The sequence below is a fragment of the Myxocyprinus asiaticus genome, chromosome 5 (assembly GCF_019703515.2).
Source record: "Myxocyprinus asiaticus isolate MX2 ecotype Aquarium Trade chromosome 5, UBuf_Myxa_2, whole genome shotgun sequence".
Taxonomy (NCBI): Eukaryota; Metazoa; Chordata; class Actinopteri; order Cypriniformes; family Catostomidae; genus Myxocyprinus; species Myxocyprinus asiaticus.
The window spans coordinates 21540468-21566897 of NC_059348.1; the positions used below are offsets into that span (position 1 = coordinate 21540468).

Sequence of the window (26430 nt, forward strand, 5' to 3'; positions counted from 1 at the left end):
AGAGCATATTTTCTTCTCTCTGTCAATGTGTTTGAAATCTCCTTATGGCAGCCTCTTGCTCTTGTTAATCTAACCTTTATAATGCAGAAGTCCCCAGTTGCAACCATGGAAACCATTTGAAGGTCTTGGGTGATTTCCTCTCTTTGTTTGGCAATTGACCACAGTTCTTTTTTTTTGTGATTTAACATTTTATTAATTTTCAAAAGAAAGAAAAACAAAACATATATACAGTGAATCGACATTAACACCCACTACTACCCCACCCCAAACGAACATCCCAGTGGTCTTAAATAAGTACACACATTTACAGAGAATAAAATAATATATATATATATATATATATATATATATATATATATATATATATATATATATAAAATACATACACACATACACATACATACATACATAAACATATACACACACACACACATCCCAATAAAAGAATCCCATATCCCCAGCCTTCTACATGATACCTCTTCGAAGGCTGCCACTCTTCCCATCTCTTCGCACCACTCCCGAATTGAGGGTGCTCCCACCAACTTCCAACCCTTTAAAACAATCTGCCTGCCTATCATCGCACTAGTGAGGATCCAATTGTTTATGTATTTATCACCTATGTCGATGACCACCCCATCACCCAAAACACAGACCAACACGTCAAACACAAAACTCTACCTTCAACCAAAATTCCTGAATCTCAGCGCACCACCAAAAAACATGGGCCATGTCTCCTTCCTCTGATTGGCATCGCCAACAGGTGGGTGTGTCTTTAAGACCAAGCCTATACAATTTAGAGGGGGTCCAATAGAACCGATGTAAAATCTTGAATTGTATAAGGTGCACCCTTGCATCTCTCGATGCAGTTTTTATGTTTTTTAAAATCCTAGCCCATTCTCTCTCCTCCAATTCCAGGTTTAAATCTTTCTCCCATAATCTCTTGAGAGTCTCCGTCCCCCAGACTCTGAATTAATAAGGAGTAATACACTGATGCCTCGTGGCCCTTTCCAAAAGCAGAAATCACCACTCCTAGAGTATCTGCTGCTTTAGGGGGGTGTATGCTACTCCCAAAAATAGTACAGAGCAAATGGCGTAACTGAAGATACCTAAAAAACTGAGATCTGGGGATCCCAAAATATTGAACCAGATTTTCAAATGATCTCATCACACCGCTCTCGTAAAAATCACCGAGTGAATTAACCCCTCCTCGCAATCCACTCTGACCAACAAAAAGGGGACTTATTAATGCATAGTTTGGGAGGCAACATTTAGATAAATATCTGAATTAAACACTCTGGACACTTTTGTCCATACTGAGTGTAAATGTGAAATAATGGGGTGTGATTTAACTTCTCTGGTTAGTTTGATGGAAAGGCTTTGCAATGGCAAAATAGGGGCAAGGAGTTCTTGTTCAATGCAGAACCAGGGAGGGGCTCTTTCAGGTGGAAGCAACCAATGAGCCAAATGTCTGAGACCGAATGCATAATAATAAAACAAAATCTTGGGTAGCCCTAGCCCACCTTTGTCAATCGGCCTATGTAACTTATTGAAATGTAGTCTGGGGTGCTTACCACTCCAAATGAAAGACTTCGCTATGCTATCAAATTGCTTGAAATAAGAGAGGGGATTGACCACAGTTCTTAATCTTAAACTCACACTAACATGAACCATTTTTATTGCCTCTCACTTTATTTCTGGGCCACATCATATGCTTCCTATGAAGCCTACTATATCTTGTGCCTTCTGATTTAACAGATTCATTCACTTGTATGATTGTGGGTTTTACTCATACTGTCATAGGCTGAGAGGTTAACAATTTCTGCATTTGAGTTTAATCCATTGTTGTTAGGGGAGCCCTGCTCACAACAGTCAGTCTGTCTGAGGAGGCTGTTGATTATCTAACTTGACAGTTTGGCTCTAACTTAAGCTTACATAGGCATCACTTCTTCATGCAGATGGTTCATAATGATAGTTACCCTGACAGCACACGTACATCACACAGATGTCTATATGATGTGTGTTTACATCTGGAATAAGACGTTTCTTTTCAGATGTTTATAGACATGAATGATTTAGAATGTTTGAAAATCTGATCTTTTTAAAATGTTTAGCAGATGTAAATTAGAATGTTATGCTTTCCAGATAAAAGGATCTAAAACACATTTCGGAGATGTTCGTGTGCTGTCTGTGTATACTGCTCTCGTAAATGTTATCGAGGGAGTTCTAAACAAGAAAGAAATAAAGCAAACATCTCATTTTGTGAATTGTAATGGTGCACTTTTCATACTTTGTCACCACAGCCAATGGTCAACCTTGGAAAGAATTTCATTTTGTGGATGGATGTAAACAACTTTTTTCTTTTCTTTTTTGGCCAATGATTTGTTCACAAAAATAGAACTTAATGTTCAGCTGCAAGTAAAAACATGTCTGAGTTTAATTTACACCAGCCTACAACTGTCACAGGGTCTTGGAGATGCAAGCATTACTTTAAAAAATTGTAAATATGAGCCTGTAAAGCAGTAGCAAATTAGATAACTTTGAATGGAAATCAATGAAGCATCCTGTTCAAAATGGTTTATTCTTCAGAAAACACAATAAAGTTGTATCCAATGTGATTACATCCATCCTTAATGTAATGTTCAGCTCTTCTCAGAGAGTTTATACCAAAGCCTTTCTAGTAAGTCAATCCACTGTCGGCCATCTTTGAAATGCTCCTGGGAGGCTATTTCCAGTCATGCCAGTGCAGCTCCTATCTACATGAATGGGGGAACAATGAAATCTCAAAAACTGTTGGTCAAGATTATGATCAAAGAGCATATTTTAAATCAGCAGTAAAATCTTACAAAACTGGTATCAAACATTGTGCTTCTTTACATCACATATGCTAAAAAAATTCAATTTTCCCAGCTTTTATAGCTGATGCGCATGCGTGTTTTTGAGTTGATTGACAGGTGATGTCTGTATCAAAAGAGCTCTTTGGTTGGGCATTCCAATTTCTCCCATTCATTTTAATAGAAGTGGCCCATCTCTGCTAAATAGTCTCTGCTTTATTCTTCCAATGTCATTTCAAGTTAATTGCCAGCACATGGCAATGGGGGAGATGAAGTCTCAAGAATCCCTACCCTTTCAGTCATTGGCCAACCACTAAAGCAGCATCTGATTCTTGTTTTACGTTACAGTACAACATTTTGGTCTGCCATTTTGCAAGTGCCTTGTAGCTACTAGGGGACACTTTATTGAGCCCAGCAGTGCATTCTCAGACTGAAAATTAGAGGCTCAAAAATGTGTTTATGTTTGCCTATGTTTGAGTATGCTGACAGTATTTATCTTTGGCTCTCTGCAGTTACTCAGTGTGGTTATTGCTTTCCTGTTGCTCTATTAGGCAAACATATACTTGTAACACTTTGGTTGTTTCTTTGAAGAACTTGACTTATGAAATCATCTGGGACTGTGTGAAATGTCTTATTTGTAGCATGAAGGGCAAAAAGAAAAGGAATTAGTGACTGTTTAGAATGTATTTTTCTGTCTGTCCACAATGTTTTTCAATTTTATTTCTATGCATAACTGTTGGAAAATAGCTTTTACATTTAATTTCCTTTTGCTGTCCTTGCACTCTATAAATAATTGGCCTACATATAGACAGACGTGTTTTGACCTCTGCGTTGCGTCTGGTTTTTTTTTTCAGCGTCTCGAGCAGGAGTGCCCACCCAGATAGCACATATATACATCTCCGAAGACAGAAGTGATATGATAGGTGAGAGTGAGAAACAGATCAATATTTAAGTCCTTTTTACTATAAATCTCCACCTTTGACCAGCCCCAACCCGTAGGTGGCTGAATGTGGAAGTGAAAGTGTTTATTTATAGAAACAAAAAGTACTTAAATATTGATCTGTTTCTCACCCACATCTATCGTATCGCTTCTGAAGACATGGATTTAACCACTGGAGTCGTATGGATAACTTTTGGACCTTTTGAGTTCCGGTCACCATTCACTTGCATTGTATGGACCTACAGAGCTGAGATATTCTTCTAAAAATCTTCATTTGTGTTCTGCAGAAGAACGAAAGTTATACATATCCAGGATGGCATGAGGGTGAGTAAATGATGAGAGAATTTTCATTTTTAGGTGAACTATCCCTTTAAAATTGTTGTTCCACTTCTAGAATCGCTGGTTTTTATTGCTTCTGATAAATACAAATAAAATGTGTACATTTGTATATATATACACACAGTGCATCTGGAAAGTATTCACAGCGCTTCACTTTTTCCACATTTTGGTATGTTACAGCCTTATTCCAAAATGGATTAAATTCATTATTTTCCTCAATTCTACAAACAATACCCCATAATGACAACGTGAAAAGTTTTTTGAAATCTTTGCAAATTTATTAAAAATAAAAAACGAAAAAAAAAAAAAAAAAAAAAATCACGTGTACATAAGTATTCACAGCCTTTGCTCAATACTTTGTTGAAGCACCTTTGGCACCAATTACAGCCTCAAGTCTTTTTGAGTATGATGCTACAAGCTTGGCACACCTATTTTTGGGCAGTTTCTCCCATTCTTCTTTGCAGGACCTCTCAAGCTCCATCAGGTTGGATGGCGAGCGTCGGTGCACAGCCATTTTCAGATCTCTCCAGAGATGTTCAATTGGGTTCAAGTCTGGGCTCTGGCTGGGCCACTCAAGGACATTCACAGAGTTGAGCCACTCCTTTGTTATCTTGGCTGTGTGCTTAGGGTCGTTGTTCTGTTGGAAGATGAATCGTCGCCCCAGTCTGAGGTCCAGAGTGCTCTGGAGCAGGTTTTCATCAAGGATGTCTCTGTACATTGGCCAGGTGATGAGCGGTGCCTGGTTTCCTCCAGACATGACGCTTGCCATTCAGGCCAAAGAGTTCAGTCTTTGTTTCTCATGGTCTGAGAGTCCTTCAGGTGCCTTTTGGCAAACTCCAGGCAGGCTGTCATGTGCCTTTTACTGAGGAGTGGCTTCCGTCTGGCCACTCTACCATACAGGCCTGATTGGTGGAGTGCTGCAGAGATGGTTGTTCTTCTGGAAGGTTCTCCTCTCTCCACAGAGAAATGCTGGAGCTCTGTCAGAGTGACCATCGGGTTCTTGGTCACCTCCCTGACTAAGGCTCTTCTCCCCCGATCGCTCATGGCCAGGCGACCAGCTCTAGGAAGAGTCCTGGTGGTTCCAAACTTCTTCCATTTACGGATGATGGAGGTCACTGTGCTCACTGGGACCTTCAATGCTGCAGAAATTTTTCTGTACCCTTCCCCAGGTCTGTGCCTCGATACAATCCTGTCTCGGAGGTCTCCAGACAATTCCTTGGACTTCATGGCTTGGTTTGTGCTCTGACATTCACTGTTAACTGTGGGACCTTATATAGACAGGTGTGTGCCTTTCCAAATCATGTCCAATCAACTGAATTTACCACAGGTGGACTCCAATAAAGTTGTAGAAACATCTCAAGGATGATCAGTGGAAACAGGATGCACCCGAGCTCAATTTTGAGTGTCATGGCAAAGGCTGTGAATACTTATGTACGTGATTTTTTAATAAATTTGCAAAGATTTCAAACAAACTTCTTTCATGTTATCATTATGGGGTATTGTTTGTAGAATTTTGAGGAAAATAATGAATTTAATCCATTTTGGAATAAGGCTGTAACATAACAAAATGTGGAAAAAGTGAAGCGCTGTGAATACTTTCCAGATGCACTGTGTGTGTATATATATATATATATATATAAAATATTTATTATTATTATTATTTTTATGTTTTTTAATTGTATACGTATTTGCTTATTTGCAATGGAAAATCTTGTATATTTAATCCCATATTTGTAGGAAATACAATTTTAGTAAATCACAGTGTTGAATAGTAATGACTAGAATGATTTTACAATCGAACCCGATAAAAACAGCTTTTGGAATAACATCAAGGCAGTTTAGTGGCTCTAAAATGTATTGTAGTAGGCTGCGTCTTAAAACCAAGTGAGCCTTCTGAACAACATTTATGGGCACAGGCGCGTTCCAAATCCCCTCAAATCACGCCCTAAAATGCTGTCTTGGTAGATAGCTCACCAGGTTTTGAGACAAAGACAGTATGCGATGAAAGCTCACTCGTTTATTCATTTACGCCCAGCTGTCCAGAACACTCCCTCAAACAGTTTAATCGTGGCTTCGCTAAAGAAATTCTACACTTTGTCTAACACGTCGCCTTTTCTCGTGCACTGACAGCTTGATCTCCATCTACGACAATCTCGTAAGGTGTTTCTTTTATCATTCTGTTATATTCTATACTCATAACAATCATAAATCCATTGGCTGCATACAGAAGACTAAATGGATGATATTAAATTTTACTCTCTTGTTTTGCAACAATATGTATAATACCTGCTGTGGCACTATGTGATTGTTACTCTGCGTCTGGCAGTAATCTGGAGCACGGATACATTTGGAGTAACTCCCAGTTTCCAAAATATTTGCTACCCAGATGTGTAAGCAGTTCACGTTACTTGCATACATGTTCTGCCTTTATGAGGCAAAGTCCAACTCTTTCGCTCCTGGCGCTGAAGTGAACACTTGATCATGCATATACAGCTGTTTATTATATAGATGCATTTTAACTAATAGTCTATAATTGTTTATTCTGGCAAAATTGAAAATATCTGTATTTACTAGGGATATTAGTAGTTAATTTTCCCTTTTGCACTGTTTATTTATTTATTTACGTATTGAACGTTGCTTTCTATTTCCCCAAGTTTCAATGTTCTGAAGTCACAAGAGCACACATAATAATACATATTTGGAGTATCATTTAATGGAAGAGCTTATTGCATAGTGAACAACTGATAACTGAAACAAAGATCTATCTGATAATGTACTGAGGAGGTCTATTAATGTCATTCAGAGAGTCATTTACATTTGCTGCTGGAAATATGTAAACATAGCTACATTTGCATGTATTGTGGATTCTGACTGAAAAAAATAAAATGCTTCAAAGTCATGTTCTGAACTATTTCACTGTTTCTAATGGAGAGAGAAATGAGCTGTAGATGAGCGGCACCTATTATTTGATGTACTAGTATAAGCACTGCTGCTTGCCATGAATATGACTGTGATGGATGCAGAATATATCTTGTATTTATTATGTTTGTACAAGTTCTGGTAGTTTCATCACGCAATCATTATGGACCAAATGTCGCAGGATTATCAAAATGTCCCTCATTAAATTCTCAGACAGGTTTTTCATTACTCAGAGCTAATATAGCCTACTCTATTTACAAATACACTTAAGAACGATAATGTTGACTATTCAAAAATGTCTCGCTGGCTGAATTCAGGTAGGTCTAGGCCAAGTTAATCACTTTGATCATGTGTTTTCTCTTCCTTATCAGCTGTGTGTGAGTCAACACTGTGATGACAAAGATCCTCTTTTCATAGGCTCAGAAAGAACCTTCAACATAATCTTATCTACCTCATCACACAAGCATGGAGGCATGATGTATTAAGCTTCCTCTTGTTGCATTACATTTGCATCCAAATTACTGCAGCTGAATAAGAGGTGCAGATAGTTGACCATTACAGTGATAGTCACCTCACTGTGACAGATTGTGTGTTTTATGGGAATCAGTGATTATAAAATCAAATATGTCAGAAAAGTTAGACTCAATACATCTTCAGCATATAGTTGTCAGGCTCTGTTTATCCAAGAACTTCCTCAGTAATTTTGAGGAAAAGAGGAACAGATACAATGATCTGTTTCTCTTCTCCAATTATGAAACACTTCAACATGAAAGACTATACAAAAGCATCCAAACCTTTAACCTTCTGCAGCTTCTCCAGCCACTATGGTGTCCCATAAGGAGTTTGAGACTGCTGGGAAAGCACCTGGACTGCAGGTATGGCGCATTGAGAACATGGACCTCAAGCCAGTCCCTAAAAATCTCCAAGGCAACTTCTATACGGGTGATGCCTACATTCTGCTGTACACCACCACTGCACCTTCTTACTATATCCACATGTGGCTAGGTAAGTGACACACTTTGTGGTCAGGTTAGACTCGAGGCAGCATGATACTACACGCCACATTTCTGCCTTCAGTGGTGTATTTACTCAGAGTTAAATGTCGCTTATGTATTTTTTAATTCTGGTATGGAACGACCACTTTTCAAAAACTTTCAATTTCAAATATGTCAGTTTACCAGCCTGATCTCATGAAAATTACTTGACTGTGGCAACATTTTGCAAAATTATATTACCTGGTTTCTTACACAAGTCGTGGCAGTTCCAATGTGAAAAGTCCACTGAGTGGTGCTAAAAGCGATTCATATGCCAGTCTCCTTGCCAATGATTCAAATCCAATCTCCCTACCCTAAACCTTAAACCTTAATTTAACCGATAGTGTCATGAAAAGCATGTTACATGAAAAATGTAATTGCTGAAGCAACAATATCATTTTGTGGTGCTTCTGTGACTTTTTTCTCAATGTGTTGACTTACGTGTTCTTCAGGACTCATACTCTGGTCCTTTGAATTGCAAGTTTAGTGCTCTATCAGATGAGTTACCGCACAATTTACTCGCGTTCAAACAAGTTTGTAAATATTGGTTATTTTTTAATTATTCAAACGTTAATATGTATCACCTTACAAGTCATACACTAACACTATAGTAAAAATGTTTGGATGTCATAATATAGCATTGCGAGAGGAACAGGGTGAAAATTAAGCGTTTATAAATGGATAATCTGGAGTTTTCACACGTGATTTGTGTGGATGGAAGTAATAGTCGTAAAAGAAGTCTTTATTTGACCAGGAAACTGCTGTGATATGTACAACGAGACACTTTAAAAATGTTTTACAAAAAGGTAAAGTAACGTGATTCTAAGAGACCAGGTCCACATTACGGTAATAAAATGGGTTCCATGTTGACTTTTAATGTTGCTTTTCCCATATGAGGGGTGCTGGCGTGCCGTGTTAAAGGGATAGTTCACCCAAAAATGAAAATTCTCTCATTTACTAACCCTCATGCCATCCCTGATGTGTATGACTTTCTTTCTTCAGCAGAACACAAACAAAGATTTTTAGAAAAATATCTCTGCTATGTTGGTCCATACAATGCAAGTGAATGGTGACCAGAACTTTGAATCTCCAAAAATCACATAAAGGAAACATAGAAGTAATCCATGTGACTCCAGTGGTTAAATCCATATCTTCAGAAGGGATATAATAGGTGTGAGTGAGAAACAGAACAAAATTTAAGTCCTTTTTTACTCTAAATCTCCACTTTCACTTTCAGTGGAGATTTGAGTAAAAAAGGACTTAAATATTGATCTGTTTCTCACTCACACCTATTATATCGCTTCTGAATATATGGATTACTTCTGTGTTTCCTTTATGTGATTTTTGGAGATTCAAAGTTCTGGTCACCATTCACTTGCATTGTATGGACCTACAGAGCTGAGATATTTTTCTAAAAATCTTCTTTGTATTCTGCTGAAGAAAGAAAGTCACACACATCCGGGATGTCATAAAGTTGTGTAAATGATAAAATAATTTTCATTTTTGGGGTGAATTATCACTTTAAGCTGTTGAGAAATATACATTGTGTAACTGGCTGTACTGTTTATCAAGACCTGGACAAATAAATGTTTTTCATTTTTTCTGTCAGTAACATGCACCATAAACCTAAACCTAAATCCTTTAGGTTGCATTAACAAACTGACTTTACAACATTACAGCTATAAAAGAGGCTGTATAACAGTGCTATGAGTGCTGCCAGTTTCCCTACATTTCTCTTGCAGTTTGTGTTATAAACTAAAACCCATAGTCATTTTGTGTGTAAAATGCTGACTCAGGGACTTCCACAATCAACCCACTGAGGCAGACATTGAAAGCATTATGAATACTCTGAAAGTGCACTGGCTTGTATTTTTACTTTCCGCTAATTACTTTAGAGCATCCCTCCTTCCCCTGAGGAGAAATTTTCAGGCCAAGTACACATGGCATTACTCAGAAGGGTAGTCACTTAGGGTGTACTTTCACAGACTAGAGTGAGCTTTTACTTTTTACTTTTTTTATTTTTTTTTATTCAAAAGACTGATCAATGTGCCTCTGCATTTTGTCCCACCCAATGGTTTAAACCTTCTCTTAATGCCTGCAAACATGCTCCTAAACATAGTAGTTCTCAGAGATTTGACTGGAGCAGTAGTGTGTGAGAAGAAAAGGTTTATATAAGGACAAGGAGTGGAAAAACTTTTAATGTGCTCCATGTGGCCCCTCTTGGGTTTCTTTGTGGTTCTTATTTTACCATAAACCATTCGCTGCTATGCTGCTTGGCAAACAAGCTCTGTTTGAGTGTTCCAGTAAGTTGTAGTGCATTTTCTTTCATTGACAGAAGCCTCTAACTAGAGGTCGATCAAAATAAATGTATCAGCCGATGCAAATTATTTATCGGTTTAAATTTCTGATAACTGATATACCGAGACAATTCTTGCCTTCTTTTAGACACATTAAGAAATAGCCTAATCATTGCACAATAAAAAGCATAAAATGCATTAATAATATTGTAATAATAATAAGAAAATTTAATGGAGTGCCGCAGGTAATCACAGTCGTGCTAAGATACAGAACAACAGCACTCTTACTTGTGTGATGTTGCTTAAATCATGTTTATACATCATTTTAAATAACTTCAACAAGAATAATATTACTGTGACGAGGAGGAGGGTGTGGCCGGACCTTGAGACTGCATGGCCGGCGCTGAATCAGCTGATCCGCGGGAGAGCAAGATAAAGGGGAGCCTGAGACGACAGTTCGAGAGAGAGCGACGCACACAGCCACGTTGCATGTGTGTCTGTGTTTGTTTTAACTTTGTTTACTGTTCAGCCGGTTCCCGCCTCCTCCTTGCCCATTTTTTAACTTTTGTAATGTAATTTATGTAATTGTAGACAAAAAATGGACCGTTTGTTTATGCATTACTTGTGTACTGGTGGAAATATTTCCAAAAGAAACGAAGTAATCAACTCTGTTACCTGCACTCACTCAACAAATCAGTGTTTTTCAACAAATCTTTTGAGTGAACAAATCGTTCTCATTTACTTCCATTGTTTCGGTGGTGAAGTCAATGATTGAATGATGCACTCATGACATAAAAGATGCACATTTGTTGCCACCTACTGGAGTTAATATGTAATATCAAGAAATGGTCATTGAACGAATCAGTGAATTAAATCAAAATGAATGATTAATCAAAATCCCCACCACTATATGAAAAGTCAGAGAAGCATCCTAGTGAATGCTGCTCGTCCAATCATATTCAAGGCTTGGAACTTAATGTTGTATAAAATAATTTATGCTATTAAAGTTGATATGCAATCTTAATGGTCACAATTGGTGTTGTCCTTGAGAAAACCTCTAAATGGTGGCACTTAATGGCAGACCCAATATTGAAGAACCGATAACTATTTTAAGTACTGTAGAAAAATATCCATCAAACTGATTATTGGTCTACCTCTGTCATGGACAAGCAGTATGTTTTCATTGTCTCTTGTATGTTGATTTTTACTAATGCTCCCTTTATAGCTCTTTAACCTCTCTTTCAGGGAATGAGTGTTCTCAGGATGAAAGCGGCGCAGCGGCTATCTTTGCCACACAACTGGATGACTTCCTGGGGGGTGGTCCAGTTCAGTTCCGTGAGGTCCAAAATAACGAGTCACTCACTTTCCTGGGATACTTTAAGTCTGGCATCAAGTATAAGGTGAACGTCCTACAGCACATTACTTTAATGTTGGTGGCACTTCTCAGAATGTTTATCATTAACTAGCAGTGAGAATGGAAAAGTGGCTTTCCGGCTGGTTTACCTTAATTAGAACAATGGGCAGAGTCCGTTATGAAGACACCCATTGCGCTCAGTCATGGTGCTTCCTTTCCATGACATTAAGCAATTTGATTAACTCAGAAAGCTTGCTTGGCTTTTTGAAAAGCACTCTGCTGAATGGATGACATTTAGTTCCTTGCTAATCCTAAAGCTGTGTTTCCCTTCATTTAAGAGAAAGTGCCATGTATGTGCTCAACCAAAGCAAAATAGTAATTTTAAGACATTTTTATATGTTGTTGGTGGATATGATGACACAGTATCCATGAAACTTCACCCAGAATACCCCATCGTTTAATAAATACATTTTTGGAGTTTTTAGATTCCATTCTTATAGACCATTACATATGTATCAGCACTTATGTTTTTGTTTGTTGTATGATCTTTAACTATGCTCAGATTCATGTTTAATCTGTGCATTACCATGTGTATGTACAACACATTTGGCTAACAATTGAAAAACTTTAGCCATTTTGCTCAGTCCCAGTGTTGTAGTTACTGTGTTTTGCCTTTGTAGGATAGTATAGTGTAGCACCTTTTGTATGTTTGATGGCTTCATAATCAAGTTTTAAGCAGTTCTTCATTGCAATCCTTCATGTCTTCATAGCAAGGTGGGGTTGCGTCTGGCTTTCATCACGTGTTGACCAATGACGTCGATGTGAAGCGTCTGCTGCACATCAAGGGCAGGAGGGCCATCAGAGCCACTGAGGTGGAAATGTCCTGGGCCAGCTTCAACAAAGGAGACTGCTTTATCATAGACCTGGGGAAGGTATAGACGTCTAAATCTGATTAAAATGAGGAAAAATGCGTACATTCAAATAAGCCTGTACTCCGCGTCAAGAAACATTACTAATAATATTGTTTAATCTGTCTTCTGTGGAACTGTAACATACTGTCTGAAGTTATTGTAATACATATTCAGTACCTATTGAATATGTCCTTTAGTTTCACAGCTCTCTGAAATACTTGAATCTGATTGGTTTATTGCAGCATTCTGGCGTCAAATATATCAGTGGCCCTGATCACCCTGTCAGGATTTAATTTGCGTGAATGACCGGCTGACTGTACTTTATCCCTTACTTGTACTAGTAGTGGCATGTGTTGGATTGTAACATATTTTTGTCACATTCATTAAAAAAAACAACACAACTATTTTTGTCATTTTTGATCAGGACATTTATCAGTGGTGTGGCAGTGACTGCAATCGTTTTGAGCGCCTGAGGGCCTCTCAGTTGGCCATCGATATTCGGGACAATGAGAGGAATGGCAGGGCCAAATTGCAGATGGTGGAGGAGGGGGCAGAACCACAGGCTCTGATTGATGTGAGATTTAATTTCATTTTTAAGAAATGCAACTTCTTAAATCAAATGCAGTGTTATAATTGTATTATTATTATTATTGGATGCTGTTTGCCCATCTGTTAATGAGAGTACTGATATATTAAAGTTCTCGTTGGTCAGATATTGCCAGACCTGATGCAAAACTTGGCACAATGGCTTGCTTGTTTCTTTTCTGCCTCTGGCTTTTGTGTTGTTCTGCTAATGTGAATGCTTCCATCAAGTGTTTAATGAGAGAGGAAGAGTTTTGCATGCCAATTATTCAGTCTGCTGTAGGTCATTCAGCCCAGGGCTAAGATGTGTGGTCTACTTGGCATCAGATAAATGTTAGAAATAAAGCACCACTGTGTCCATATGGCTTTAATCCTGTGTGTCATCTCATAGGCTCTTGGGCCCAAATCCAACATCGCCCCTGCAACTCCAGATGATGAGGAAGTGGAAACTTCCAACAGGAAGAAGGGAGCACTGTACATGGTAATAAAACTCTTATCTGCACATTATTACACTTATGAGCCAAGAAAACAAATAGAGCAATGATTAGTGCAACACATTGTGTCATTATATTCTAACCCATTACAGTTCATAATATATTTACCATTTTAATTATTAATGTGCACTATTTTAATAAAGATAAAGACTGACAGCTGTGAAGCCTAATGTATTGCTTTGTACATCATTCACACAAGGACAAAACACTGTTTCTCATGATCTTAGTTTTTCAACATTTTAATACCTTTATAAATTTCTTTTTTTTTTTTTTTAATTAATTTAAATAAGTCTGATTGTTGTCCTACAGTATTTTACTGTATTTTTATTGTAGATCTCAGATGTCTCTGGCTCCATGAAAACATCTGTCGTGGCCCAGACCAGCCCGTTCAAACAGGAGATGCTCTCTCCTGATGACTGCTACATCCTGGACAATGGCATCGATAAGAATGTGTTTGTATGGAAAGGTGTGTCTAAATGTGTTTCTGTATACAGTCGTTACACATCCCTGGTGTTACTGTGCATAATACATCTGATGTAATAAAAGTTACTGCAAAAATCCCAAATAAAAATACTTTTCAAAAGAGGTGTTACAGTTCTGGCATTTCTCACCATTCTCTCCATTTTGGTTTGACACGCCCAATTTTCACTATCCAATCAATTTCTGATGGCTTAAAACATGTCCCATCCTACTTTTGTCTTTATCCTGTTTCACTCTGAAATGCCTTATATTACAGAAGTAAAATGGGCTGCAAATGCAGTTTCACGTTGACTCAGATTTGTGACTCAGAAATCTCCTGTATTTGATATATCTTGTTATAGAACTGTCACACTGATACCATCTTCATATATTTTTTCCACAATGCTGGCATGCAGCTCAAATCACCAGGGGCACTTTGTTTTAATGTACAACAAAATATTCATAAAGATGAAAGAGCTTCATTCTGCCTGTGTCTCTGCTTTCCAACAGGACCGAATGCGAACACAGCTGAACGCAAAGCGGCAATGAAAACAGCAGAGCAGTTCATCAAAGAGAAGAACTACACCAGCAAAACACAGGTACAGTAGACACATTTTGATCACACGCTTAATATTGACATGAACCAAAATTAAAAACATTTTGTTTTTAGTCCCTGGTTCCATGAGACTTAAAAGACCTACAACAAACCAACTTGGCAACAACATTAAAGGAATAGTTCTCCCAAAAATTAAAATGTTCTCATGATTTACTCACCCTTATGCCATCCCAGATGTGTATGAATTTCTTTCTTCTGCTGAACACAAACGAAGATTTTTAGATAAAGATCTTAGCTCTGTAGTTCCTTACAATGCAAGTGAATGGTGACTAGAACTATAAAGGTCCAAATATCACATAAAGGCAGCATAAAAGTAATCCATAAAACTTTGATGGTTTAATCCATGTCTTTTGAAGCAATATAATAGGTGTGGGTGAGAACAGATCAAATGTAACACTTTTTTCACCGTAACTCTTGCCATTGCAGTTTCAATTACACTTCCTAGTGCTTGACCATGCGCAGAGCACTAGATGACGCTATAGGAAGTGTAATCGAGCTTGAAATCATGATGGCCAAGGAGACTGCTGTCAAGACTTATAGTGAAAAGGGAATTACATTTTGGTCTGTTCTCACCCAAAACCGATTGGATCGCTTCAGAAGACATGGATTTAACCACTGTAGTCGTATGAATTACCTGTATGCTGCCTTTATGTGCTTTTTGAAGCTTCAAAGTTCTAGTCACCATTCACTTGCATTGTATGGACCTACAGAGCTGATATTTTCTTCCAAATATCTTCATTTGTGTTCAGCAGAAGAAAGAATGGGATGACATGAGGGTAAGTAAATGATGAGATAATTAAAATTTTTGGGTGAACCATCCCTTATATATTGGCTCTGAAAGAATATGGCCCCTGTTATTATAGTCAGTTCTTTCATTCATGTAATTGAGTTTTGCATCACATTTAACATATTAATATTTTTTATGGATTTACACGTTAAAATCTGCATTTATAAACAATGCATTACATTGTAATTCACACATTTACATATTGAATCACAAATGGATATTTAGTGAGTTCTCTGAATATTGATTTGTAAAATACTGCCGATTGCACATGATATCTTATAGTAAATAAACAAAAAAACGTTTACTCTATTTTTGCATGCTTTTACTTGTGAAGAAATACTCACATATTTACTGCAGTTGTGCTGCTTGCCGCTGTAGATCCAGGTGCTGCCTGCAGGGGGCGAGACTACACTGTTCAAGCAGTTTTTCTCTGACTGGAAGGACAAGGACCAAACCACTGGGCCTACCAAGGTCTACACCATAGGCAGAATTGCCCATGTAGAGCAGATTCCTTTCGATGCCTCCACCCTGCATGGTAACAAAGCCATGGCAGCTCAGCACAACATGGTTGATGATGGTTCTGGAAATGTCCAGGTAAAACCCAGTTTGGGTCATTCAACTCTCTCACAGTTACATTCAAAGAGTTGACAAGCACAATTGAGTCTACAGTAATTTTGATCTATACCAATTAACAAATGACCTGGCCAAAAAAAAAGTGATTCTGAATGTGATAATAATGAGAAACTAAGTATCTTATAGAGTTAAGGTAAGGGTTAGAATATATGAAACTGTGCCAAAAAGGGCCTAGAAACCCAAAGGATTTTTTTCTTTCTTTCTAGAAATAGTTTTTAATTAGTCATTAACACTCATGTTTGTCTTAAACAGATCTGGCGTGTGGAGGGAGGGGACCGTGTTCCAGTGGATCCCTCAACCTATGGTCAGTTCTTTGGAGGAGACTGTTACCTGATCCTCTACAGTTACAGACAGGGAAGCAGGGAACAGCATATCATCTACACCTGGTCAGTCTATAACATGTTATAGTATTAAATGGTATAGTACAAGCACAGTGCAACATGCCAATTACTTGCTAGACACATACTTTACACAATGAAGTGTTATAACCAAACATGTGAATACTGTTTGCGTCTCTGTTTAAATTTTACATGGGTAAATATGGAAAGTGATGCTGATATCATTATATTGCATGCATGTAACATTGTGTTACAGGCAGGGGCTGAAGAGCACTCAGGATGAGCTGGCAGCTTCTGCCTTCCTTACTGTCAAACTGGATGACTCCATGGGAGGAGCTCCAGTTCAGGTGAGATTAATTCTCTTTTAGAGTTTAAAGTAAACAGAATTCTGAAGAGTTTTAGTCCCTAAAGCACCAAAAAAATATGTCCGTATGTTCATATCACTAATGTAGTACAGTTTTTGGCTAAAGTAATGACAGAACATGGCCATTAACATGGCTGTATAACCCCAACAAACTATTTAAGATGGCACCATCATCTTATAGTATAGTATAAATCCATTCCACAGAATTCTGCAGACTTCCTAAAAAAATCAGTGCAGAAAATGGCAAACTTGTCTGCAGATTCCATGTGAGCTTGCATATTATCAGCAAATTTAACAAGCATTCACTGATTTGCTGACAAAAAATTACTCAACTGAATCAAGTACCTCAGACTCGATTTATGACCCAAAATTTAGCAAGCCTATTGAATCCTACTTTAAAATGACCTGGGTTTTTGATAACCACCAGAGGGCAGTTTTGATCAGAAGATGTCTATTGTTCAGCATTCGTTAAGGGAACACTCTTACATTTTTTATTTTTTTTATTATTGGGTAATTGCAAAACATTTAAACAGAAAGAAATAGTAATAGAATAGTATTTTTGAAAATATGTTTAAAAAAACACTTATATGAGATCGAGATATCAGAGATATCACCCTTGTCATATCAGTCTTCGAGAAAAGCTGCTTAATTTGCCATGTTGAGATCACAGGACCAGATGAATATTACTTACTTTATCGCACTAATCCCTTGTAAATGAATGGTTTCACTCGCAGAATAAATTTGCCATGGCAGACTGCAAATTGCACATTTTTACAATGACATCTGTAACTGAGACCTTCTGTTTTGCCATGTTGCTGCATTTTCGCCGAAAGTTGTCAGCACATCATAAACAGAATATCACTGAGTGCATTTTTAAAGGAATAGTTCATCCAAAAATGAAATTCTGTCATCATTTACTCTCATCATTCCATCCCACATGTGTATGATTTTCTTTCTTCTGCAGAACACAAAGATTTTTAGAAGAATATCTCAGCTCTGTAGGTCCATACAATGCAAGTGAATGGTGACCAAAACTTTGAAGCTCCAAAAAGTAAATAAAGGCTGCTTAAATGTAATCCATATGACTCCAGTGGTTTAATCCATGTCTTCAGAAGTTATATGATAGGTGTGGGTGAGAAACAGATAAATATTTAAGTAATTTTTTTACTATCAGTTTCCACTTTCACTTTCACGTTCTTCTTTTGTTTTTGGTGATTTGCATTCTTCGTGCATATCACCACTTACTGGGCAGGGAAGAGAATTTCTAGTAAAAAAGGACTCAAATATTGATCTGTTTCTCACCCACACCATATCATATCACTTCTGAAGATATGGATGTAACCTCTGGAGTTGTTTGGACTACTTTTATGCTCCTTTTATGTGTTTTTTGGAGCTTCAAAGTTCTGGCCACTATTACTTGCATTGTGAGAACCTACAGAGCTGAAATATTCTCCTAAAAAAAAAAAAATTTGTGTTCAGCAGAAGAAAGAAAGTCATACACATCTGGGATGGCATGAGGGTGAGTAAATGATTTTCATTTTTGGGTGAACTGTCACTTTAATGTTGTTGCCTAAGTTGGTTTGTTGTAAGTTTTATAAGTCAGAGTCTCATGGAACCAGTTACTAAAAACAGAATGTTTTTAATTTTCATTCTGCGCAAAAACATAATTTTTTCGTTCCGGTTCAGAAGTTCCGCAGTCTCCTTTCCAAAATGTTACCGGTTAAAACAAAATAAAAGAACAGTTTATAATGTTCTTTTTAAAATGACAGTACTCTGCGCTAATGAGTGGGTGAAATACCAATTGTAGTGTTGCCAAATCTCGCAAGAGAAACCTCATCTGGAAAAACAAGCCCAAAATAAGCCACTTGCCTCACCAAAATAAATTAAAATAAGCCATTATATTTTTTCCTGTGTGGTGGATTTATCAGCATAGAAATCATAACAAGCAAACAGTTAATTAACAGTTAAGTATAATTTTAATTACAGATCTGCTTCTGAGTCAAAACCCAACAGCATCAAATCTGTATGAATACATCATATCTTAAAATAATTCAGAGAAGACTTGGAAACAACTGAGCAATGTTTTTACCTCTAATAATATTTTCCTTGTATCTGGATTAGTTGTGCATGTACAGTAAATGTAGTAATTATACATAGTTGTTAAAAAGATCTTCAATCACAGAATGTGACATCCACAATGGGCAATTAGGCAAAAAAATGTGTGATGAAGTGGTTTTCTTCAGGATCAAAGCACATGTTTAATTTTTTCAGGCAACACGAAGTGGTGTTATTCCAAAAATGTATTGTGGGGGGCCTGGGTAGCTCAGCGAGTATTGACGCTGACTACCACCCCTGGAGTCGCGAGTTCGAATCCAGGGTGTGCTGAATGACTCCAGCCAGGTCTCCTAAGCAACCAAATTGGCCCGGTTGCTAGGGAGGGTTGAGTCACATGGTGTAACCTCCTCGTGGTCATGATTAAGTGGTTCTCGCTCTCAATGGGGTGCGTGGTAAGTTCTGCGTGGATCACAGAGAGTAGCATGAGCAGCCACATGCTGGGAGTCTCTGCGGTGTCATGCACAGCAAGCCACGTGATGAGATGCGCGGATTGACAGTCTCAGAAGTGGAGGCAACTGAGACTTGTCCTCCGCCACCCGGATTGAGGTGAGTAACCTAGAAACTAAGGAAATTGGGCATTCAAAATTTTTTTGTGATAAACCCTTTGGCCCTTGGCTTCATGAAAAATTATCAGAACGAAATGAACCAGTTATAACTGGCTACCAGCATTTAAAAATAAAGTTTTCACTCCGGAACAATTGAAAATCAATTTGTTCCCATTTTCGGTTACGTTCTGCAAAATCTTTCGTTCGTTTTCAGTTTGCGTTTTTGTTCCTTGTAGCGTTTTTAGTCCCTGCATGGAACATTGTTTAATGGACAAAAATCTGAATGTTTTCCCCTGCTCAGGTGCGAGTGACACAGGGTAAGGAGCCCCCCCACCTGATGAGTCTGTTCAAGGGCAAACCCATGATTATCCATAGTGGAGGAACGTCCCGCAAGGATGGCCACACTACACCGGGGAGCACGCGCCTCTTCCACATCCGTCAGAGCTCATCTCGAACTTCTCGTGCTGTAGAGGTCAGTCACACCCATCCCACTGTTCCACCATCATACATATAGTGTAATGTACTGTATCTCATAATCAATGCATTTTGCATCTACCATTGTAGGTTGACCCCTCTGCATCCAACTTAAACACCAATGATGTCTTTGTGCTGAAGTCGCCAGATTCTTTGTTTGTCTGGAAAGGTGTAGGTGCCAGCGATGAAGAAATGGTCGCTGCCAAGTATGTGGTGAGTGTCCTGGGAGGAAGTTCCACTGATGTGGCCGAGGGTAAAGAACCAGGTGAGAGTCTTCTGTGTTTTGAGGGACATCATCATAAATCAGATGTGACAACCAGCCTTAACTTCTCTCTTGCTTGGCTATCTCTTTAGCTGGTTTCTGGTCAGCTCTGGGAGGGAAGAAGGGGTACCAGACATCTTCAAATCTGCAAAATATGGTCAAACCACCACGCCTGTTTGGCTGCTCCAACAAGACAGGCAGACTAATGGTAAATCAGTTACAGAAACAGACAGATTGGAGGATGGATAACTATAGAATCAAATGAAGAGCCAAAACATCAAATCAGCCGAATTTCGATGCATCAGTTCTCCTAGCTGCAGTTTTGTGTGGATCATGAAGTCATGGGTTCATTGATTCTGTCTTTACCAGTGCCTCTCTCTCTTTTTCTCTCTCAGGTTGAGGAGGTCCCTGGAGACTTCACTCAGTCAGATTTGGCTACTGATGATGTCATGTTGCTTGACACCTGGGATCAGGTGAGTTGACATATGTAGTCCACATGAATATAGTTTGGACTGTGTCTGCTACTACTGCATGTATAGTGGATAGCTACAATCCTAAATAAATAAACTCTATTTCTAGATTTTCCTTTGGATTGGTAAAGAAGCAAATGAGGTAGAGAAGACTGAGTCACCAAAAATAGGTGAGTGGCCAGTTTACTTTTGGACTTTTCACACTTTGCTTAACCCTGGGTTAATGTCTTTATAGACAACAGGTTTCATGCTGTAATTGTCCAATCCATGTTATTAACATTGTAAATATGCAAATGTGGTAGTTATCCCAGACTTTAGAAATGCACAGTTTGAAAAAAGATTTACTACTAACCCAGGGTAAAAGTATGAACATTGTGAAACATGGAACAAAATAACCCAGTATTATGTTTACCCATGGTTAAGAATGACCCTGAAAAAATGAACATATTTTGTGATTATACAGAGTCGTTGGCCAGAAACATACTTTACGCAAGTACATGATTGCAAATATGAGTGTGAGCCAATGCGTGGTACGGATAAACATACTAACGTGCATTCTTGTGTTACCATGGTGGTATCAAACCTCAGTACTTAAGGGGGCGATAGAGTTACTGGATGTGTTATAATTTAAAGGATTAGTTTACCCAAAAAGGAAAATTCTCTCATTTACTCATCCTCATGCCATCTCAGATGTGTATGACTTTTTCATCTGCTGAATACAAACAAAGATTTTTAGAAGAATATCTCAGCTCTGTAGGTCCATACAATGCAAGTGAATGGGTGCCAACATTTTTGAAGATACAAAATCCACATAAGAGCAACATAAAAGTACTCCAGACGACCCCAGTGGTTAAATCCATGTCTTTTGAAGCGATATGATAGGAGTGGGTGAGAAACAGATCAATAATTATGTCCTTTTTCCTTCACTTTCTCCTTCTGTTTTTGGTGATTCACATTCTTCGTGCATATCGCCCCAGCTGGGAAGGGAGGAGAATTTATGACAAAAAAATTACTTAAATATTGATCTGTTTCTCAACCAAACCTATCATACCACTTCTGAACATTTGAATTTAACCACTGGAGTCATATGGATTACTTTTATGCTGCCTTTATGTGCTTTTTGGAGCTTCAAAATGTTGGCACCCATTCACTTGCATTGTGAGGACCTACAGAGCTGAGATATTCTTCTAAAAATCTTCATTTGTGTTCTGCAGAAGAAAGAAAGTCATACACATCTGAGATGTCACGAGGGTGAGTAAATCATGAGAGAATTTTCAATTTGGGGTTAACTATCCATTTAAGTTGTAATAAATACTTTGACTTTAGCTTATTTCTCATCAATATTCTCTTCAAACTGTTGCTCTCCCATGACAGTGGTTGACTTGAAAGAGAAAACCTAACATTGAAGCAACAAGTTCACAACAATGTCCGCTGTAGCGCCCCTTGTGGTAACATACTTGCGTTGTGTATGAATTGCAGTCTGTCTGACACAAGCTTGCATAGCTAGATGCGTACACGTTCACATACTTGCGTAGAGTATATTTCGGTATACTCTCTCCCTGAGCAGAACCAGTCAAATAATCCGCTTACAAGTTTCAGCCTTAACTCAACATGTTCTCTCTGTGCAGCTAAGGACTATGTGGACTCTGATCCTTCTGGACGTCATGGGTTGCCTATCACAATCATAAAGCAGGGGGCTGAGCCCCCGACCTTCATAGGCTGGTTCCAGGCTTGGGACCCACATATGTGGGACACTGACGCTCTGGAGAGTATCCGAGCTCGCTTTTAAATGCAGATCTGCTCCCTCCTCTTTTTGTTTATAAGCGTCTCACATTCCTGCAGATTTTTCTACAATACAAACAATTTATTGAAATACCCATCTCACTTAAAACATTGACAGATTTCATAGTCTCAGGTCCAGATATTTATTGAACCTTGTCCAATGAAATTGATTTTTATTGAAGTTGTTTAGCCGTGTTCAGTCTAGACCAAAACCAGCTGCCATAGTGGAAGGAAAATCCCGACATTAAGCACTTTTAAAATAACAATTACAGAACAGGCTCTCATTTTATAAAGAGTTGCCATATTTAACCCTTGTTATTTAGTTGACAGTCTATTGACTATTTATTTCGGGTTGGCACACTGCCATTGTGACTTCTTTATGTCTATAAGGGAACATCTTTTAGTGGGCAAATGAATTTTTATACAAAGAATTTACATATTTTCAAATGTAATTTTGTTTTATGTTGAGCTTTAATAAATCAGGATTTTGAGAAGATGAATCGGAGTCTGATTTTTTTTTAATATCCTCATTTTTAACCCTGTGTGATCACTTTGGGGTCTCTTCTATGTTTTTATACAATAATCTCTGAAAGAGGAAAACACTTCTAGGTCTACATTTTTCACTCTTTATGGACATTTGTTTCTGTATCCATTGTCATAAAGTAAAATGTCATAAAGGTGACGGGTCATAATTTCTACATTTATAAAAAATAATACTATGAATGATTGATTTAACACAAAATGCTATCATTTTCTTTGATTATGCTTTTAGTCTTCTCAACAATTATAAAAATTTGGATCACAATGACTGAACATTGTGTACACTATCGGCATTAAGTCTGGTCCACATTGTGTGTTATTCTGACCAAGAACCACCCACTCCAAAAGCAAGGGTCTGTCTGAATGACATGTAAAACAATAACCTACAGACTGCTTTTTTATGTGATTTATGGGGATGGGTATACCTTAAATCAATGATACCACAAAAAATTGCTGGTGTACTACACCAAGTGTGAGCTAATTTAAATAATGGCACAGAAATTTTCACAAACTTGGTATGTAAACGGACATCCTGGTCAGGGACTAAAAACGAAATGTTTTTTATTTTGGTTCGTTCTGAGCAAAAACTGTATTTTTATGGTCCAGAAGTTCCACAGATTCCTTTCCAAAAAGTTGGTCAGGAAAAACACGCCCAAAATAAGCCACTTGTGAAAATAAGCAATTAATTGTTTTATTGTGTGGTGGATTTATAAGCATAGAAATCATAACATGCAGTTAATTAACAGTTCAGTATAATTTTAATTACAGATCTGCTTCTCAGTCAAAACCCCACAGCATCAAATCTGTATGAATACATCATATCTTACAATAATTCAGTGAAGACTTGGAAACAACTGAGCAATGTTTTTACCTCTAATAATATTTCCTTGTATCTGGATTAGCTGTGCATGTACAGTAAATGTAGTAATTATACATAGTTGTTAAAAAGATCTTCAATCACAGAATGTGACATCCACAATGGGCAATTAGGCAAAAAAATGTGTGATGAAGAGGTTTCTTTCAGGATCAAAGGGCATGTTTCATTTTGTTTTTGTTTTTTAGCAACATGAAGTGGTGTAGTTCCATGAAAATAGCTTGTATTTGACCAAATTTCAGGTTTTATTAATTTTTCTAAATACAGTTAATTGTGAGCACTTGCTGTTTCGGTCCCTCCTTTTCTTTAAAAAATAAGCAGAAATCAAGGTTACAGTGAGGCACTTACAATGGAAGTGAATGGGGCCAATTTTTGGAGGGCTTAAACAGAAATGTGAAGCTTATAATTTTATAAAAGCACTTGCATTAATTCTTCTGTTAAAACTCGTGTTATTTGAGCTGTAAAGTTGTTTCAATTGTCATTTTTACAGTAGTTTTAGGATTTGTTTGCATAACATCGTCATGGTAACAAAGTTGTAAAATTAGCTATAACTTTACACAGAAAAGGTTAGTAAGCAAATTTATAACACTAAAATCATGTTTACATGCATATTGTTTATTGTCTTGTGGCTATACTTATGAAACAGTGAGTATTTTAAAATTCAAATATTGGCCACATTCACATCCACATTAATTGGCCTCATCAGATTAACGTTTTAAATATAAAATTATGAAATCAGAAACAGGAAGCGAATGAAAAAATGAAGTTATACTTTTAAATATGTAACTAAATTATAATATATATGTTGTATAATAACATCAAGAAGGTTTAAGGCTACTCTAATGCTACATTGATACAAGGGGCTGAGGCAGGTCAGAGCAGGCCTAATTTGGTCTGTCTTTTACTTCTTTACACAGAATTTTGTAAAGTGTAAATACACCTTTAGATGGAATATTAGTCTTTTGACTATATCGGACAGTCTGATGGACAGTGGCCAGTCTGGGAGCATGCCATCTGAGGCTAAGATTAGGAACATGGAGGCTATGGGTATTTAATGGAGCTAGTTGACAATTTAAAGGGCAGATATCATGACACAGAATCCCATTGAGAAACAAGTTGAGGTGATGGGGTGGTCAGGCTGTCTCAACAGGAAGAGAGTGTATTTTCTGCATAGCAGAAGGAGAAGCTGTGTGCCTTAACAATTGGGTTCAGTGAGGATCTATATATCAAGAAAAAAAATTTTTATTATTATTTTTTTTAACAGGAATAGTATGATAGTAGGTTTTTTTGAGCAGTAAAGTTACCCGAGACTGCTTAAATGTGATGGGAAAGGAGGATGCAAAGAAATGTGATTGAGTTAATACAGTAATACAATTATGTTTATTGTATTTCACTGCTTGCAGCTGGCAGAAGTTGTGCCTTGCTTGTAGTAGTTTTTGATACTTCTCTTGAGTTTCTTGTGTAACTGTAAATATTAAAAGATTCTTGAGACACTATATGGGGTTCCTCACATTCCCCACCATTTCAAGAACCTCTAGACACCCTTTCAGACCTCTCAGAAACTTTCAATTAGTTCCTGCAAGAACTCCAAAAAACTGTCAGTGGTTCTGCCAGGAACACCATAATTAGGGAAATGTATCAAGGCACTTTAATTAAAAAAATAAAAAAAAACATTTTTAGATAGCCTGAAGTAAATAGGCTAAGACTCCATAAAGGATACCTCCAGAGGGTTCTGCCAGTGTGGTATCTGAGGAACCCCAAATGGTTCCTAAAGTATATCTTTTATTGTATATTTTTACTGGATACTTTCTTCTTTCTTTTCTGCAACCAAGTTATATGCTTATGATGACTGATATTTCTCCATCCATCCATCCTTTTTCATCCTCTTGAGATCTACAGCTTTCGCTCCTTGAAAATGTGTTCATGTAGCAGCCTGTCCCTACCAGGGGAGATGATACATGGTTTAACTCTACATAGCTCCTGATTTTTCCCACTGAGACTAAAAAGCACAGAGCTGGTGCTAGACAGAGCTAGAAAATAACAGCAGTGCTTCTTATTCAGTACAGCAAGTCATCTTGGTTAGATTGTATGCTGTATAGAGAAAATTATGAAAAAAACAAAACAAGTACTGCTTTATTAATCTAATTTAGGAACCACCAAAGCATTTTTACTGTAATGTAACGCATCTTCATTCTAACCTTGAATATTGTTGGCCACAAATTATTTGCATTTAAAAAAAAATTTTACTACATGGAAATGTGTCCAAATCTTTGATCACAGAACAGTAGTGATCTGATCAAATGGAGAGCACATATGAATCGTTGCCACACAGGCCTTATCTAATGGAATCAGGTGGGTCAATTTAGTGAATGTTGATTATTGTTATATAGGCATCCTCATCCTGTGTGGGACATTGTGATCAACCCTAATGTTAATAAGATGTTGAACTGAGCTGAGATTGATTTTTGGA

The 26430-nt window shown here is 37.7% G+C and overlaps 1 protein-coding gene across 1 annotated transcript; it reads left to right on the forward strand.

Moving 5' to 3' along the window:
- Positions 1-6126: 6126 nt before the first annotated feature.
- On the forward strand, positions 6127-23046 carry LOC127441682 (scinderin-like). Its single transcript, XM_051699338.1, has 17 exons — positions 6127-6265; positions 7840-8034; positions 11606-11760; positions 12485-12646; positions 13050-13199; positions 13599-13688; positions 14035-14167; positions 14671-14759; positions 15942-16157; positions 16449-16582; positions 16791-16881; positions 19860-20030; positions 20123-20297; positions 20387-20502; positions 20690-20767; positions 20874-20934; positions 22393-23046. The coding sequence occupies exons 2-17, from the start codon at positions 7854-7856 to the stop codon at positions 22551-22553; spliced, it is 2163 nt and encodes a 720-aa protein (XP_051555298.1). The 5' UTR covers positions 6127-6265; positions 7840-7853; the 3' UTR covers positions 22554-23046.
- Positions 23047-26430: the final 3384 nt, after the last annotated feature.

Excerpts from the sequence above, each read along its gene's own strand:
- LOC127441682 (XM_051699338.1), top strand. The coding sequence starts at position 7,854 with ATGGTGTCCCATAAGGAGTTTGAGACTGCTGGGAAAGCACCTGGACTG. Across the intron at positions 16,583-16,790 it reads CAGCATATCATCTACACCTG|GCAGGGGCTGAAGAGCACTC; the intron begins GTCAGTCTATAA and ends ATTGTGTTACAG. Across the intron at positions 20,935-22,392 it reads GACTGAGTCACCAAAAATAG|CTAAGGACTATGTGGACTCT; the intron begins GTGAGTGGCCAG and ends CTCTCTGTGCAG.